The following is a 14,448-nucleotide window of genomic DNA, read 5'->3' as shown; positions in this document are numbered from 1 at the left end:
CGCTGAGAGGTGGGTCCGAGCAGAGTTGGTCAGTCCCTGCCTGCCCTGCCTAGGTCTAGCCAGGGTAGGCTGTGTGTGGGAGACGACCTCGGGATCTGCTGGGGTGGAATGGAGGTTATTAAAGATCCAAGTGAGGAGGGGCTGGGGTTTGGATGCGGGGTGAGGCCCGAGAGCTCACACTTCGTGTAGGGCGGGCGGGGGCCTGACCTCCCGCAGGGCAGTGGCCTTAGTGCCCACCCCTGCCCTGCGCAGTATTTATTGCTAAATTATTGTCCAGGAGGGGCAGCACTGGGCCTGGCCCCCCGGGTATTTATTGCTGTACATAGTGTATGTTTGTGATATATAAGGTTTTCTTTATTTTGTATATGATCAATAAACCTTTTAAAGAGACTGACAGGTGCTTCTTTGGAGTGACGCGATGGGCGGGGCCGGAAGAGGTGGGGGGGGGTGGGAGCCCGGCTCACGCATGCGCCCTGGGTGCGGCCTGCCCTGCGAGGCGGAAGCGGAAGCGCGGGTCTCCCGGGGAGCCATGGCAGCCGGAGGTCTGAGCCGCTCCGAGCGCAAAGCGGCGGAGCGGGTGCGGAGGCTGCGGGAGGAGCAGCAGCGGGATCGCCTCCGCCAGGTACGCAGCCGCCGCTCCCTGGCCCAGCCATGCCCGGCCCCCGCTGCCGCTCACCGCCCGCCCGTCCGCAGGTGTCGCGCATCCTGAGGAAGGCGGCGGTGGAGCGCAGCGCCGAGGAGGTCCGGCTGCTGGCCGAGAGCGGGGAGCTGGTGACGGAGTTGCAGGGCCGGAGCCGGCGGCGCGAGGGCTTAAAGCGGCGGCAGGAGGAGGCGAGTTCGGCGCGCGGCGGCCGCGGGCGCCTCGGGTTTCGGGAGCAGCCGGGGCGACGGGCGGCCCAGGGTGGAGCGACCCGGGGCGGTGACCACCCTGGCGTCTCGACAGGTGTGCGACGACCCGGAGGAGCTGCGGGGGAAAGTCCGGGAGCTGGCCAGCGCCATCCGGAACGCCAAATACTTGGTGGTTTACACGGGCGCGGGAATCAGCACGGTAGGGAGGAGGCGGGGGCTGGCGGGGGGCGCCCCTTCTGGGAGGTGGACCCCAGGACGGAGTACGCGCTCCAGTTGGGTAACTCCCCAATCGCGAAAAACTCGCCTTTAAAGCAGCTCTGAGGTTTTTTCCTTTTTTAGAAAAACACGAAACGACCAAAACGACCAAAACTTACCTAAGGCAAAGACTTGTTAAACGCTTGGCCTCTGTTAAAGCCAGTTAAAAACAAAAAAAGGAGATACGAATGGGATGTAGTAGCCAGCTGCTCTCGGGCACCCCCAGGTTGTGTGGACAGAGCTAAGCCCAAAATTGTCCTGTGATTCTCCACTCTGTTCTCTCCATGTTGAGGGAAGATAAATGGAAAGTGACACAGTCAGAGCCGGAATATACCAGGTAAAGGAGAGAATTGCGATGTGTTTTGAGAAGTTTCACTGACAAGCTCTCCTGGGCTGTGAGACATCACTGGCTTCGAAAATGTAGCTGGCACCTTGTCCATCGAGTCTGATGGGTGAGTGTGGAATGCTAGGCACGCCTGGGCATAGCAGATCTGAATGCCAGGTGATTTCTGTTCTCAGGAAGCCTTTAGATGACAAGAATCAGGCATGTGAACAAACAACTGTAAGGTAAAGCTGACTGTGCTGGGTCACTAGAACAAACCCAGACACACACACTGTCTTCATGGAGTTGGGAAACCCACCTGGGTTGGCTTTTTGTGGGAGGTGGCCATGAGTTGGGTCTTGAAGAAGAAAAGGTGGGAATGAGGCACTCCAAGCAAAGAATAATAGAGGCTCAGCAGCAAGAATGCAGAAAAGGAGTTCACTGTTGACTTAAATACTTGGAGCCCTTCGGGTTTGAGTCTCCTACCTCCACAGTCACATGTGAAAGTCCATTCATGCTGGGCGCAGTGGCTTACGCCTGTGATCCCAGCACTTTGGGAGGCTGAGGCGGGCGGATCACGAGGTCAGTAGTTCGAGACCAGCATGGCCAACATGGTGAAACCCTGTCTCTACTAAAAATACAAAAATTAGCCAGGCATGGTGGCAGGTGCTTGTAATACCAGCTACTTGGGAGGCTGAGGCAGAAGAATCACTTGAAACCGGAAGGTGGCGGTTACAGTGAACCGAGATCTCGCTACTGCATTCCAGCCTGCTCGAAAGAGCAAAATTCCATCTTTAAAAAAAAAAAAAAAAAAAAAAAAGTCCAGTCATATAATTATATAGCAATCATGTGACCTCTTAGAGCTTCCAGTGGCAACTGAGAGCACATGCAGCTTGTGGATTTCATGTTACTGTTTGAGGTTTCCCTCTTGAATGTGACTGTCTGAATACTGCTGTCCAGGGCGGGTTCGTGTTTCCGAGTTTAAGCAGGAGGTGGGAGATGACTTCCCCAGTAGGAAACACAAGACACCTTTATCCTGGCATGTCTTCTCAGTCCTTCTCTGGGCCTCAAGTTTGTTTCACAGGATTGGAAACCTGGGAAGTTAGATGTTTATCTCATCTGGAGAGGTGGTTCTGCCTTTGTTAAGATGGAGCAGGAACCCTTAGCATCAGGATATGAGAATGGACATTTGCCTGCCCCCACCTAGGGATTCACCGTTTGCTAAATGTGTGAGCTGTGGGCTCGGCCCTGGGGACGCTTAGGAACATGACTCGTCTTCTCCTGCCATGCGGAGGACGCATGTGCCACAGAGCCCAGCTTTGTGCTTGGTGCCAGAGAGGCTGCCAGAGGGCGACTGTGTTTAGCCTGGAAGGATGAGCCAGGCCAGGTGGGAAACGGAAGTCCAGGTAGAAGGGAGGGGCCGAATTGCGGTACACACCATATGGGCTCAGGCAGGTCAGCCTGTGGAATGAATAGAGGCCAACGTGCAGGCCACCCGGACGCAGCAGGAGGGACGATGGCTCCCCGTTCCTGGGAATCCTGCCAGTACCCGTGGTCGTGCCTTTTACTTGGCTTGCCTTTTTTCTTGACATGCAGGCAGCCTCTATCCCAGACTACAGGGGCCCTAATGGAGTGTGGACGCTGCTTCAAAAAGGGAGAAGTGTTAGGTAAGTGGGCCAAGTGTGGCCTCCCACATGGGCTGAGCAGGGGCAGTGTGGGCCTGAGCTCCAGCTCCCCTCACCTTGCCTTCCCTCCACCTGGCAGTGCTGCCGACCTGAGCGAGGCTGAGCCAACCCTCACCCACATGAGCATCACCCGTTTGCATGAACAGAAGCTGGTAAGAGCCCAGGGCGGCTGATACACTTGGCAGAGCACCTTGGTGCCCAGTGGGCAACTGCATCCTACCTCTGTCTGCCGCTTGACTCCCATGATGAGCACCCACCAAGTGGGTTAGACCCCGGGTTGGATCCTCCCCTGCTTCCTCTCCAAGACAGAAGGGCAGCGCCCCCTCTGAACCATCTCATCCACAGCCAGCCTCGGGCCCAGAGCTGCTGGTGGCCTTTCCCCTTTGTGATTCCTTTGCATTTTTCTGTGGATCTCAGAAGCCATCCTAATCACAGGGGAGGCTTGTAGAAAGTCTCTGGGGACCTTCTGCTGAACACCCTCAACCAAGATGCGGGTAGGGGTTGATCTGCTTGGGTCCGCAGGGACCTGAAACATCATGACCCATGAGAGCATGGATCCAGGGCGGAGTGGCCCTTGCCAAAGCCCCGAGCCATTTCCCAACCTTGCTGGGATGGTGCAGCCTCTTGCCCTCCCAGCCACTCTGGGTGCATCAGGGCTGGAGGAAGGGCACAGCGCCACCCACCGTAGGCCCTCTTGAGTCTTGGTGGTTGGACCTATGGTGTGTTGTACTTTCAAAGGCTCTCTGTGGGGTCGGCGTTGCTCCTGGTCTTGGGACCCATTGGCTGGGCTCAGAACAACCTCCGTGTGGCCTTGTTCTGACCTCCCCACCCTCTGACAGCCCTTCCCATTCCACCTTCCAGGTGCAGCATGTGGTGTCTCAGAACTGTGACGGGCTCCACCTGAGGAGCGGGCTGCCACGCTCGGCCATCTCAGAGCTCCACGGGAACATGTACATTGAAGTGAGCAGTCCTGAGGGGACCCGGGAACTCCACGGGCAGGCGGGTCGCACTCACTGTGCCCTCTCCTCTTCAGGTCTGCACTTCCTGCGTTCCCAACAGGGAGTACGTTCGGGTGTTCGATGTGACGGAGCGCACCGCTCTCCACAGACATCAGACAGGCCGGACCTGCCACAAGTGTGGGGCCCAGCTCCGGGACACGATTGTGCACTTTGGGGAGAGGGGGACGTTGGGGCAGCCTCTGAACTGGGAGGCGGCAACGGAGGCTGCCAGCAGAGCAGACACCATCCTGTGTCTGGGGTCCAGCCTGAAGGTGCGTGCCAACGACACCAGGAATGAGCCGAGCCCCCACCTGCCCAAGGGCGTCCAGCTCTGCAGCCCGGCGCTCTACAGCCTTGTCCCTTGTGTGTGCCGTGTCTGTCCGTCTGTTCCCACAGGTTCTAAAGAAGTACCCCCGCCTCTGGTGCATGACGAAGCCTCCTAGCCGGCGGCCCAAGCTCTACATCGTGAACCTGCAGGTAACTCGGGTGCTGAGAGCCACGTCCTCAGACCTGGGCCTTAGAATACAGAGCCAGAGACACCTGACACCCATGCACCAGGGCAGTCTGATAGGGCCCCCCGTGGGTGTTCAGGGGGCAACCACCAAGGCCATAGGGGCCGAGGCTGACAGGCCACTGCGAAGGGCTGGGCTGCTTTTACCCTCACTCGGCTTTCCTCGTCCTCAGTGGACCCCGAAGGATGACTGGGCCGCCCTGAAGCTACATGGGAAGTGTGATGACGTCATGCGGCTCCTCATGGCCGAGCTGGGCTTGGAGATCCCTGCCTATAGCAGGTGAGTGGGCCTCCGCAGCAGCCCGCTTCCCTGCACCCCACGTGCTGGGCCTTGTCTGTCTTCTCTCATGAGCGGAGCGTGGAGGAGGCTCTGAGGTGTTCGCAGCGGTGTCTGAGGCGTGACTGAGGCGTGGTGGTCTCCAGAGGGCCTGACCTCGGTGTTTGACGAGACCGTGCATGGGCCGCTCCTGCGCCGGCTGGTGTGGTGCGCAGAACCCCTGAGGGGAGAGGGCTTCTGCCTGCATGCTGCTGCTCCAGGCCTCCGCACGGAGCTCTCCGCGATGCCTGGTGGGAAATGTCTCGAGGGGACGTGCACTCGGCAGTCTGGTCAGACAGAATCTGTGTGCTTGGTTTTGGGAGCTGGCGTATTTTGGGAAAGCTTAAACTTGTGCCTTAATACAGAATTTGTGCTAATTTAGACTTGGTGTATGTATTGAGTAAAAAGTTTACACTCTTTTTCTCTGTGAATTTTCAGGGTCTTATAGGGGAAATCAATAACTTCTTTTAATCAAAGGGTTCAAGAATTAAGGATCCCTTCGCCTTCTGGGCCTGGCACTTCCTTGTATGTTATGTGTGTGGTGTTCTGTGATGTGGGCTATCGTGTACTGTATTTTTTTTTTTTTTTTACATTAACTTAGCTCATTTTCCTTATCAGTGCTTATCTGTATCTTAAGTTACGATCTGTGGTTCTACATCTCAGTCAGACACATGGTTTCTTCACGGTGTCGTCTGTAGGCCACACCTCCCTAGTCAGCTGGGAAAGGGGAGAGGGTCTGGTCCACCTGCCCCTGGCCTTACAAGTCGAAGGTGGGGCCCAGAGTTGCTAGTGACTCATCCCTGGAGACGGAGGCAGCCCCGGGGCCACTGCTGCCCTGCCCTGTGTGTGCACGCTGCTCAGTGGTGGATGAGGACATGGAGTTCTGAGGAGACCAAGTTAGCTAATGTGGGCACTGACCTTTAGTGACTACCTGAGAGGTGACCTCTCCCACATCCGTTCTGCAGCTTGGTAACAAGCTGCTACCAACTGGAGCCCAGCTGCGGTTGACACGGGAGGGAAGGGGATGGGAAGGCAGGGACCGCAGACAGCTTTCCCGAGCTGGGGCGGGTGTGACTGCGAGAGGCTCCCAGGCCCGCCTGATGCAGCTTTCCCTTTTTGGCAGGTGGCAGGATCCCATTTTCTCACTGGCGACTCCCTTGCGTGCTGGCGAAGAAGGTAGCCACAGTCGGAAGTCGCTGTGCAGAAGCAGAGAGGAGGCCCCACCTGGGGACCGGGGTGCACCGCTTAGCTCGGCCCCCATTCTAGGGGGCTGGTTTGGCAGGGGCTGCACAAAACGCACAAAAAGGAAGAAAGTGACGTAACCCGGTGCTCAGTGAAGAACAGTTGGCACTTTGCAGATGGCCAGTGTCACGGTGAAGGCTGGGTTGTCCCACAGGTCTAGCGAGAACTTTGGTGATGACGTTTTCACCGTGATATCTTTAGCCATTTGTCCTTGCGGAAGCCCCTTGCACTGCTGCGGTTGTCTCCTGATACGGCTTGGCCATCGAGGACACCTCCTGCCCATCCATCCTCGATGTCAAGAGGTGGCAGCCGCCCCTTTCTGTGAGAACGGAACTCGGGTTATTTCAGCCCTGGCCGGCAGAGGAAGCGCCCAGCGGCCTTCCCTCACTCACCAGGCCAGTCTCAGGGCCTCACCCTAATTCTACTACTTAGGAAAAAGTGTGAACTTTATAAAACCCTCTTTCTGTACTGAATGTGCGGTGGAGGGGTGGCTCCGAGCCTCGGCTCTATGCAGACCTTTTTATTCCTATTAAACATCTCTCTGCACTGGCCTCCAGTGTCCGCGAGTGGTTGGCGCGGGCTCCCTGGGCGCAGGTCCACTGCCTGGCAGTGTGGTCCTGGCTTAAAAACACCCGTGGCTGGATGGTGGATATTATTGTGCCAAAAAATAAGGATTAAAAAACCCTGCTTGGGACAGCGCCCCGTGGGGGTTCGCGGAGGCGGGGGAGGTGGTGGCGGCGGCGGCGGCGGCGGCGGCGGCGGCGGCGGTGGTGGGACGCCCGGCGCTCCGCACTGCCAGGCCCGCCTTCTGCCAGGTGTAGGCAGTGCGGAGAGGCCAGGTGTGGGCCGGGGGCGGGGCTCTGGCCGCGCGGCACGCGCCATTGGCCGTGCGTGTGGAGGGGGCGGGACCGCGAGGGTCTGACGCTATTGGCCGTGCGCGGAGGTGCGGTGGGGCGCGGCCTTCGAGGGCGGGGCTCGGCCCGGAGGTCCCGTGGCGGGTCGGGGACGGCGGGGGCGGGGCTCGGATGGGCGACTCACGCCATTGGCTGTGCGGAGCGGGTGAGGCCCTCGTGACGGCGGCTGCGCATGCGCAGGGCGGGTAGAGGGGGGCGGGCGGCGGGCGGCGGTTCTCGGAGTCGTCGGGAGTTGCCAGGCTGGCTGCGCCGCTGCTGCGGAGCCATGATCCGGAACGGGCGGGGGGCTGCTGGCGGCGCAGAGCAGCTGGCCCCGGAGGGCAGGCGCGCCGTGCGGGTGTGGTGCGACGGCTGGTGAGCGCATGGCCGAGGCGGGCCGCGGGGGCGCCGGGGCCGGCTTCTTTCCGGAGCGCTGAGCCGGCCGTTGCACGGGGACCGGGCCCGCGTTCTGGGTAGCGTCCGCGTCCGGCGTGGGCCGGGGCTGCCGGGCTGCCAGGCTGCGAGGCGCGCCCGCCGGGAGGGTCGGGCTGCAGAGGCTTCGCGCCCTGCCGTGGGCGCCCCCGTCTGTCTATGGCGGAGGCCTCGCCCGGTCGCGCCGACCCGTCCGGTGCAGCCGCCGCGCCGAGATCTGGAGCGAAGGCCTCCCCGCTTCTCCGTGACCACCAGACGCCAGCTTGCCCGGCTCCGACCCAGGGTTCCCCTGGCCCTGGGCGAGCGCCCCTGAAGCTGGACCGCAGGCGTGACCTGCCTGTTCGGGACCCGCAGTGAAGCCTGCGGGCTCCTGGGTCCTCCGCGGGTCTGGAATGCGATCGTCCTTCTCTCGCCGGACAGAGGGCATTGTTTTAAGAAAAGTTTGGGGTTGTCAACAAGTGAAAGGAAGATGACCTTTACCGATAATTTGCTGTCTCTGATCCTTTCACGTGCCTAACGGATGGCACATGGGTTACCGTGAAGAAAGCGCCTCTTATCGGGTTAGCCCTTCCTAGGAGAGCAAGCGGGACCTTGTCCTCTGTGTCTGAGCCACCTCTTGGGAGAAGGAATGTGGCTTTGTGTCAGTGGACTTTGCCCTTGCCCTGAGCAGGCCCCAACCCCGCGTGCTTACAGGCTGCAGTGGCTAGACCCAGCCCCATTCCGGGCTGCGCTCCGCCGGCCCAGCCTCTGACCCCTCCTCCCCTCCAGCCTGTCCCGTGGGTGCATGGACCCACCAGACTTGACGCTGCGTGTCTGCTGGGGCTCCGTGCGCTGTGGCAGGGGTGCTCCCGCGCATGCTGGGAGGAAGCAGTGACACTCGTGGAGCAGCTCTGTGTACTGTGTGGGGCTGCCAGGGTCACATCTCTCCCTGAAGAGGCAGGGACAGCTTCGTCCACTCTTGAGGGGATGGGCAACTGCTGTAAGGAAGAGGCGAATAACCCAGGGCAGTGGGGCCCAGTTTGTGGCAGGGCTGTGTAGCCTTGGGCTTGAGAGTTCATGTGTTACCAGACCCAGATTTGTGAATGAAAACTCTAGAACCAGGTGGCAAGGCAGTGGCTGCTCACCCTGAGAGTGAAGACTGCTAAGCTTCAGAGACCACTGGGGTGGAGGAAACAGGATCTTCAGGGCCAGTGATTCCCAGGGCCACTTTCTGTGGTTGGGTTTGTTTTGGGTTGGCCCCAGGGACTGTTCACTTGTCTCAAGGCAGTCTAGGATCCAATCCCACCCCAAGAGTTAACACTGGCTTATTTTGAAGTGACTGCCCAGGGCCGTTTATATTTGGTGAGGAGATAGGACAAGGGCAGAGTGCTCGGAGGTGTGGGACACGGGGCCCTGCAGCTTTCAGTGGGTTCCAGTCCGTCCTACACCCACCAGTCCTCTGTACCCTGCCAGGTCTTGACGTCCCTGTCCCCGCTACCCTTTCTAGATCTGGCACAGGGGTCCCACCGTCAGGCCCAGGAGCCACTGGGGTGGAGAGCTGAGCACCTGCACCCTGAATCCCAGCCCCAGGGCTCCCAGCGGCAACTTCTCAGAGCGCTTCCTAAGGAGTCCTCAGAGGAGCAAAGCTTTGCCTTGAAGCCATAGGGCCACCTGGTTCCCACCCTTGGCATGGGGACCAGCTGCTCTGTCTGTCTCCACAGCTATGACATGGTACATTACGGCCACTCCAACCAGCTGCGCCAGGCACGGGCCATGGGCGACTACCTCATCGTGGGCGTGCACACGGATGGTATGCACAGGCAATCTCGCCCACTCACTGCCCCACAGCCGTCCTGTGGGTTGCGCCTGTTGACTGAAAGCCTGCAGACCTGGGACTGCCTTGCCAGGACATAGCTGCAGGGGAGGGCACTGTAGGCTCACCCAGCCGGCCCCAGCTGAGGATGGCCTAATGTCTTTCCCATCTTGCACTTCCTGTCCCAGCTCAAGAGAAGGGGCACCTGCTCCTCACTGCCGCCAGCATGGCTCCCAGTCCCTCAGGGGCTGAGCACCTGCTTGTCGGCAGGAATCCCTGCCTTTGCAAACTGAGACTCTCAAGGGGGAGAGAGACACCCAGTTGACCAGCACTAGTGGGCTAAGGACTGGCAAGAGACACAGTCTGCCCTCCACCAGCTCTCATGTGTGGCTACAGCTGGGGGCTGAGAAGGGGCCTCCTACCCCAGGGGCCGGGTGGGCTGGGGTCCCCAGTGTCTTCCTTGTTCTTTTCCTAGAGGAGATCGCCAAGCACAAGGGGCCCCCGGTGTTCACTCAGGAGGAGAGATACAAGATGGTGCAGGCCATCAAGTGGGTGGATGAGGTGGTGCCAGCGGCCCCCTACGTCACCACATTAGAGACTCTGGACAAATACAACTGTGACTTCTGTGTTCACGGCAGTGAGTGTCGGGGCTGGGGCCTGGGGGCCTGGGAATGTTAGGTGGCTCAGGATCAGATCTGCTGATGGGACATCCGGGGACAGGGGGCCTCCATGCCCTTCGAGGATCTGAGACTACCTAGAAATGGGCATGTGGACACTAGGGCAGGCCAGGGGCTTGGAGGCCCCTGGGCCCTGAAGGTCCTGTGATGGCTTTGGGTTAAGGATCCTTGTCCTTGTGTATTACTGCTTAGATGACATCACTCTGACTGTAGATGGCCGGGACACCTATGAGGAGGTAAAGCAGGCTGGGAGGTACAGGTGAGTCTCCACCTCGGGCCCGGCCGTCCAATGAGCTGGGCACGGGGCTCCCTCCAGCTCGTGCTTTGCTATTTCCTGGGAGGCCATGGTGGAGCGTCTGAGTCCTGGGAACTCGAGGGATGGGGGCAGCATTGTGGGGTGCACCTGGTGGCCCAGGCCATTTGGTGCTGCAGACTCATGGCCCCAGAGCTCCAAAGGCACAGCTTTGTGAGGTGGCGGCTGCTGAGCTCGGGGGATGTGGCTGGCATTGCCGGGGAGCTGGCACTATATCTCAATTACCAAACGTCAGGGAGCTGTGCTCCTGCCTCCCTCATGCCCACGTCCTGCCCAGTGAGCATCTGTGGCCAAGCGAATTCCCGGCTGCAGCATCCCATGCAGGAGCAGAGCCACCCCCCCCAGTGCCTGCCCTCTCCCTACCATTGCACACCTGTGCTCCCTGCTCCCATCCCTCCCTCCAGTCAGTAAAGGAATGGAGGCCTTCCTCACGTTCCCAGCCCAGGTTTTCTGTCCTGGCCTTGCACAGGGAGGGGACCCTCAGTCTTCGGGCAGCCGCAGGTTCTGCCACAACAGGGCCGCTAGTGTCCCTAGTGGTGGTAGCTGGAGGCAGAGCCTTGCAAGTGCCCCAGGAAGAGACCCCACTCCCTCTCTGTCCCCCAGAGAGTGCAAGCGCACACAGGGGGTGTCCACCACAGACCTCGTGGGCCGCATGCTGCTGGTGACTAAAGCCCACCACAGCAGCCAGGTGAGTAGGGGGCGGAATCGCCGAGATCCCTGGGTCCGGGTCGCCATGGGAAAGGAGGAGCATCTCCCTGCCCCCTCAGGGCCCTCCTGCCCACGCTCCCCGTCCCCGCCTAGTCCTGGGGTGGCCACGCCTGGAGGGCAGGCCCTTCAGCCCTGCTCTGCTCTTCTGTGCAGGAAATGTCCTCTGAGTACCGGGAGTATGCAGACAGTTTTGGCAAGGTGAGTGGGGCCATGCAGGGGAGCTGAGCATACAGCTACGGGGGCTACCCTCAGCCGCCTGTCCCAGCCATCCCTTGGGGAAAGGCCAGCCCAGAGCCTCACCCTCCACCCTGCCTCCTCTCTTCCTGGTGCTGGCCAAGCAGTGACGGCCAGGCGCAGCCCACTGACAAGCACTGGGAGGGAGGGCAGTCAGGTGGTGGCACCAGCTGGCCGGTCCCAGCAGCCACTGCTTGAGGAGGAGCATGGACTGCCCGTGGACAGGTGGCCTCTAACCAAGTGGCCTGGTCCTCTCTCCCTTTGTAGCCCCCTCACCCGATACCCGCCGGGGACATACTTTCCTCAGAAGGCTCCTCCCAGGTGACCAGACGGTGGTCTCAGGGTGCCGGGTCCCTCCCAAGGGCTGTATGCACCGGCCACCCGGCTCTGGGCCTCCTCCTGGCGGTCAGTGGCTGGGCTGAGGTGGTGTCAGCTGTGGTGCCTGCTATGGCTGTGGGGTGCGCCACAGTCCCACCTGCCACCTGGCCTGGCGGTGTGTCCCCTGCCCAAGGTGACTGCCTGGAAATGGGGTTGCTGGCAGGCAACAGCTGAGGGTTTGGTGACCTGACAAGGGCAGCACCTGGGAGGCCTCCCCTGCCAACCTGCTCCCTCTCTCGGCTTACAGTGCCCTGGGGGGCGGAACCCCTGGACTGGGGTATCCCAGTTTCTGCAGACATCCCAGAAGATCATCCAGTTTGCTTCTGGGAAGGAGCCCCAGCCAGGGGAGACAGTCATCTATGTGGCTGGCGCCTTTGACCTGTTCCGTATCCTCTGGGCCTCGGCTGCTCCCTATGTGTGCCACATGGGGTGGGACCCAGGGGCCTCACTTGACTCCTTGGGGCCCCCAGACTGGGCTGGGTTGCAGGGGAGCAGCTGTCAGAGGGAGGATGGCGGGAGGCCCCTGGGCACGAGCTGTTGGAGGGAGGATGGTGGGAGGCCCCTGGGCACGAGCTGTCGGGGAGTTGCCCCCTGCCCTCCCCGTCCCGGCTACTTCTTAACCTGGGCACAGACATCGGGCATGTGGACTTTCTGGAGAAGGTGCACAGACTGGCAGAGAGGCCCTACATCATAGCTGGCTTGCACTTTGACCAGGTCACTGCCCAGTGCCCTCCTGTTCCCGGGGCCCCTGATATCCCCTCGGCAGCTGATAGGCCCTCGAGGGGCCCGGGGGGTTGGTGTTGGGCGCAGGTGGTCTCTGGGAGGAGGAGGCCCGAGGTGCAGTCAAAGGAGACCCTGGGGGGTGATCATGGGCTTCTGGGGTCCAGGGCGGTCCTGTCTGGGCATCCCCACAAGGGCGGGCATCCTCCTCAACCTCTTCCCACAAGGGACAGCAGGGAGGGGTCATACCCTGTCCGCCTGAAGTCTCTGGGCTGAGCCAGCATCACTCTGGCCACAGGAGGTCAATCACTACAAGGGGAAGAACTACCCCATCATGAACCTGCATGAGCGGACGCTGAGTGTGCTGGCCTGCCGGGTGAGCTGGGGCCAGGAGCCAGCCCAGGAATGGGGGGACATCCCCACTTCTCCCCACCAAAGGCTCCCTGAACCAGGGCAGGGCCACATCCAGCACTCCCGAGTTCTGTGGCACCTGCCCCTACCTGTTTGGTGAGGCAGGAGTGGGGGTGGCCAGGTCTCCAGGTACTGTTCCTTCTCGACTCAGAGAAGCCCAAGGGGTCCCCAGCCTGCCCAGCCCAGCCCTGCTGCTCACTGGCAGCCCCGCCCCATGTCTGGACTGTCTCCCACCACCCCCTGGCCCTGGCTTAACAGTAGCAGAGACCAAGCAAACCTTTCTGCCCACTGTCCCCACAGTACGTGTCAGAAGTGGTGATTGGGGCCCCATACGCAGTCACGGCAGAGCTCCTAAGTCACTTCAAGGTGAGGCTCCGCACGGGCTGGGAGTGCTGTCTTGGCCGTGGGCTCCTAGGTGGGGCCTAGGAGGTGCCTGGGCTGAGGAAGGGGCAGGATCCGCTCTCCCAACCTCGGGACCTGTGCTGGGCTGTGGGTGGCGACGGTGGCTGCCTCCCTGGGGAGGGCTCCTGACCCCCCTCCTCCTCCAGGTGGACCTGGTGTGTCACGGAAAGACGGAAATTATGCCGGACAGGGATGGCTCCGACCCATACCAGGCAGGTCATGATGGCCCTCGCTGGGCACAGGGGGTTGCCATTGGCACTTCCCAGCCACTTAATGCCTCACTGTGCCTGCCTGGGAAACGGGCACAGTGGCCACAGCTGCTCTGACTGTACCACCCCCACGGGACCCTGGGTGCTGGTCTCCCTCTGGGACAGGGCACTGGATGGATCCTGGGGAGGTCAGCAGGGACCTTCATCCCCCTCCTCCTCTCTGGACCCCCAGGAGCCCAAGAGAAGGGGCATCTTCCGTCAGATTGACAGTGGCAGCGACCTGACCACGGACCTCATTGTCCAGAGGATCATCACCAACAGGTGAAGCTGGGAGGGGGCACTTTGGAGCCACCCCGTAGGCGCCCTCCACTAGACTCACCCTGCCCTCCCCTCAGGTTGGAGTACGAGGCACGAAACCAGAAGAAAGAAGCCAAGGAGCTGGCCTTCCTGGAGGCTGGCAGGCGGCAGGCGGCCCAGCCCCTGGGCGAGCAAGATGGTGGCTTCTGACCTGGTGGGGGCCCTGGCCAGCCCTCACCCTGCTCTGCTTCTGCGCCTTCTGCATTTGGCCATAGGACTCCGGGCCGCCCTCTCTGACTGGCCTGGCTCTGGAAAGGCTGGTGAGGGCTCTGCCTCCTGCCTGCCTTCAAGGTGCCTGGTTCACAGCAGGCTCTCCGCCCTTTCAGAGGGCGTCCAGCAAAGTGGAACGGCCAGTGCCCCCAGCACCTGGACAGAGGCCACACCCTTCCCCCAGCTGTGGTGGGAAGTGCAGAACAGAGGGCTTTAGGGAGCAGTGACCGGGGTTAGGGTTAGGGTTTAGTCCTCTGGGTGCAGACCACGCCACCTCCCACTTGGCACCCCCCAACACGGTGTCCTGCCACCTGGCGCCTGCTCCAGGAAGACAGGCTTGCCTTCCTCCCTGGCAGCTTCCTGGCTCTCCTTATGGACTCTGTTCTGTTTGTACATAATGGCTAACGTAAATCTCTTTGGTATAACCGAATAAAGCCTGGTGGCAGTGCTGTGCGGGTGTCCCCGCCCTGCTGGGAAGGACTGGGGAACCACCTACCTAGCAAGGAGAGCCTCTTGGCCCTTGTGGGCATCCCC

The 14,448-nt window shown here is 60.9% G+C and overlaps 2 protein-coding genes across 5 annotated transcripts; both read left to right on the top strand.

Annotated features, from left to right (window-relative positions):
• Positions 1-418: 418 nt before the first annotated feature.
• On the top strand, positions 419-6,729 carry SIRT7 (sirtuin 7). 3 transcript variants are annotated; one of them, XR_005581334.2, is made up of 11 exons: positions 419-622; positions 694-831; positions 944-1,048; positions 3,023-3,093; positions 3,191-3,263; positions 3,973-4,071; positions 4,145-4,381; positions 4,506-4,586; positions 4,794-4,900; positions 5,375-5,461; positions 6,060-6,150. XR_005581334.2 is itself a non-coding variant. In XM_039475834.2 (10 exons), exons 1-10 carry the CDS (start codon positions 419-421, stop codon positions 6,256-6,258), a joined length of 1,314 nt encoding a protein of 437 aa, XP_039331768.2. In that variant the 3' UTR covers positions 6,259-6,729. The 3 variants fall into 3 exon arrangements, 2 of the variants coding, with proteins under 2 accessions (XP_039331768.2, XP_074245166.1); XM_039475834.2 differs by lacking the exon at positions 5,375-5,461 and having other exon boundaries at positions 6,060-6,729; XM_074389065.1 differs by having other exon boundaries at positions 5,375-6,152.
• A 536-nt stretch (positions 6,730-7,265) lies between these two features.
• On the top strand, positions 7,266-14,363 carry PCYT2 (phosphate cytidylyltransferase 2, ethanolamine). 2 transcript variants are annotated; one of them, XM_039477041.2, is made up of 14 exons: positions 7,266-7,446; positions 9,204-9,292; positions 9,771-9,932; positions 10,165-10,231; positions 10,889-10,973; positions 11,147-11,191; positions 11,495-11,548; positions 11,853-11,991; positions 12,237-12,319; positions 12,624-12,701; positions 13,037-13,102; positions 13,285-13,350; positions 13,580-13,668; positions 13,743-14,363. In XM_039477041.2, the coding sequence occupies exons 1-14, from the start codon at positions 7,358-7,360 to the stop codon at positions 13,852-13,854; spliced, it is 1,224 nt and encodes a 407-aa protein (XP_039332975.2). In that variant the 5' UTR covers positions 7,266-7,357; the 3' UTR covers positions 13,855-14,363. The 2 variants fall into 2 exon arrangements, with proteins under 2 accessions (XP_039332975.2, XP_039332976.2); XM_039477042.2 differs by lacking the exon at positions 11,495-11,548.
• Positions 14,364-14,448: the final 85 nt, after the last annotated feature.

Source organism: Saimiri boliviensis, chromosome 17 (assembly GCF_048565385.1).
Source record: "Saimiri boliviensis isolate mSaiBol1 chromosome 17, mSaiBol1.pri, whole genome shotgun sequence".
Lineage (NCBI taxonomy): Eukaryota > Metazoa > Chordata > Mammalia > Primates > Cebidae > Saimiri > Saimiri boliviensis.
The sequence above is the reverse complement of the archived record's forward strand: the minus strand, read 5'-3'. Positions and strand labels throughout refer to the sequence as shown.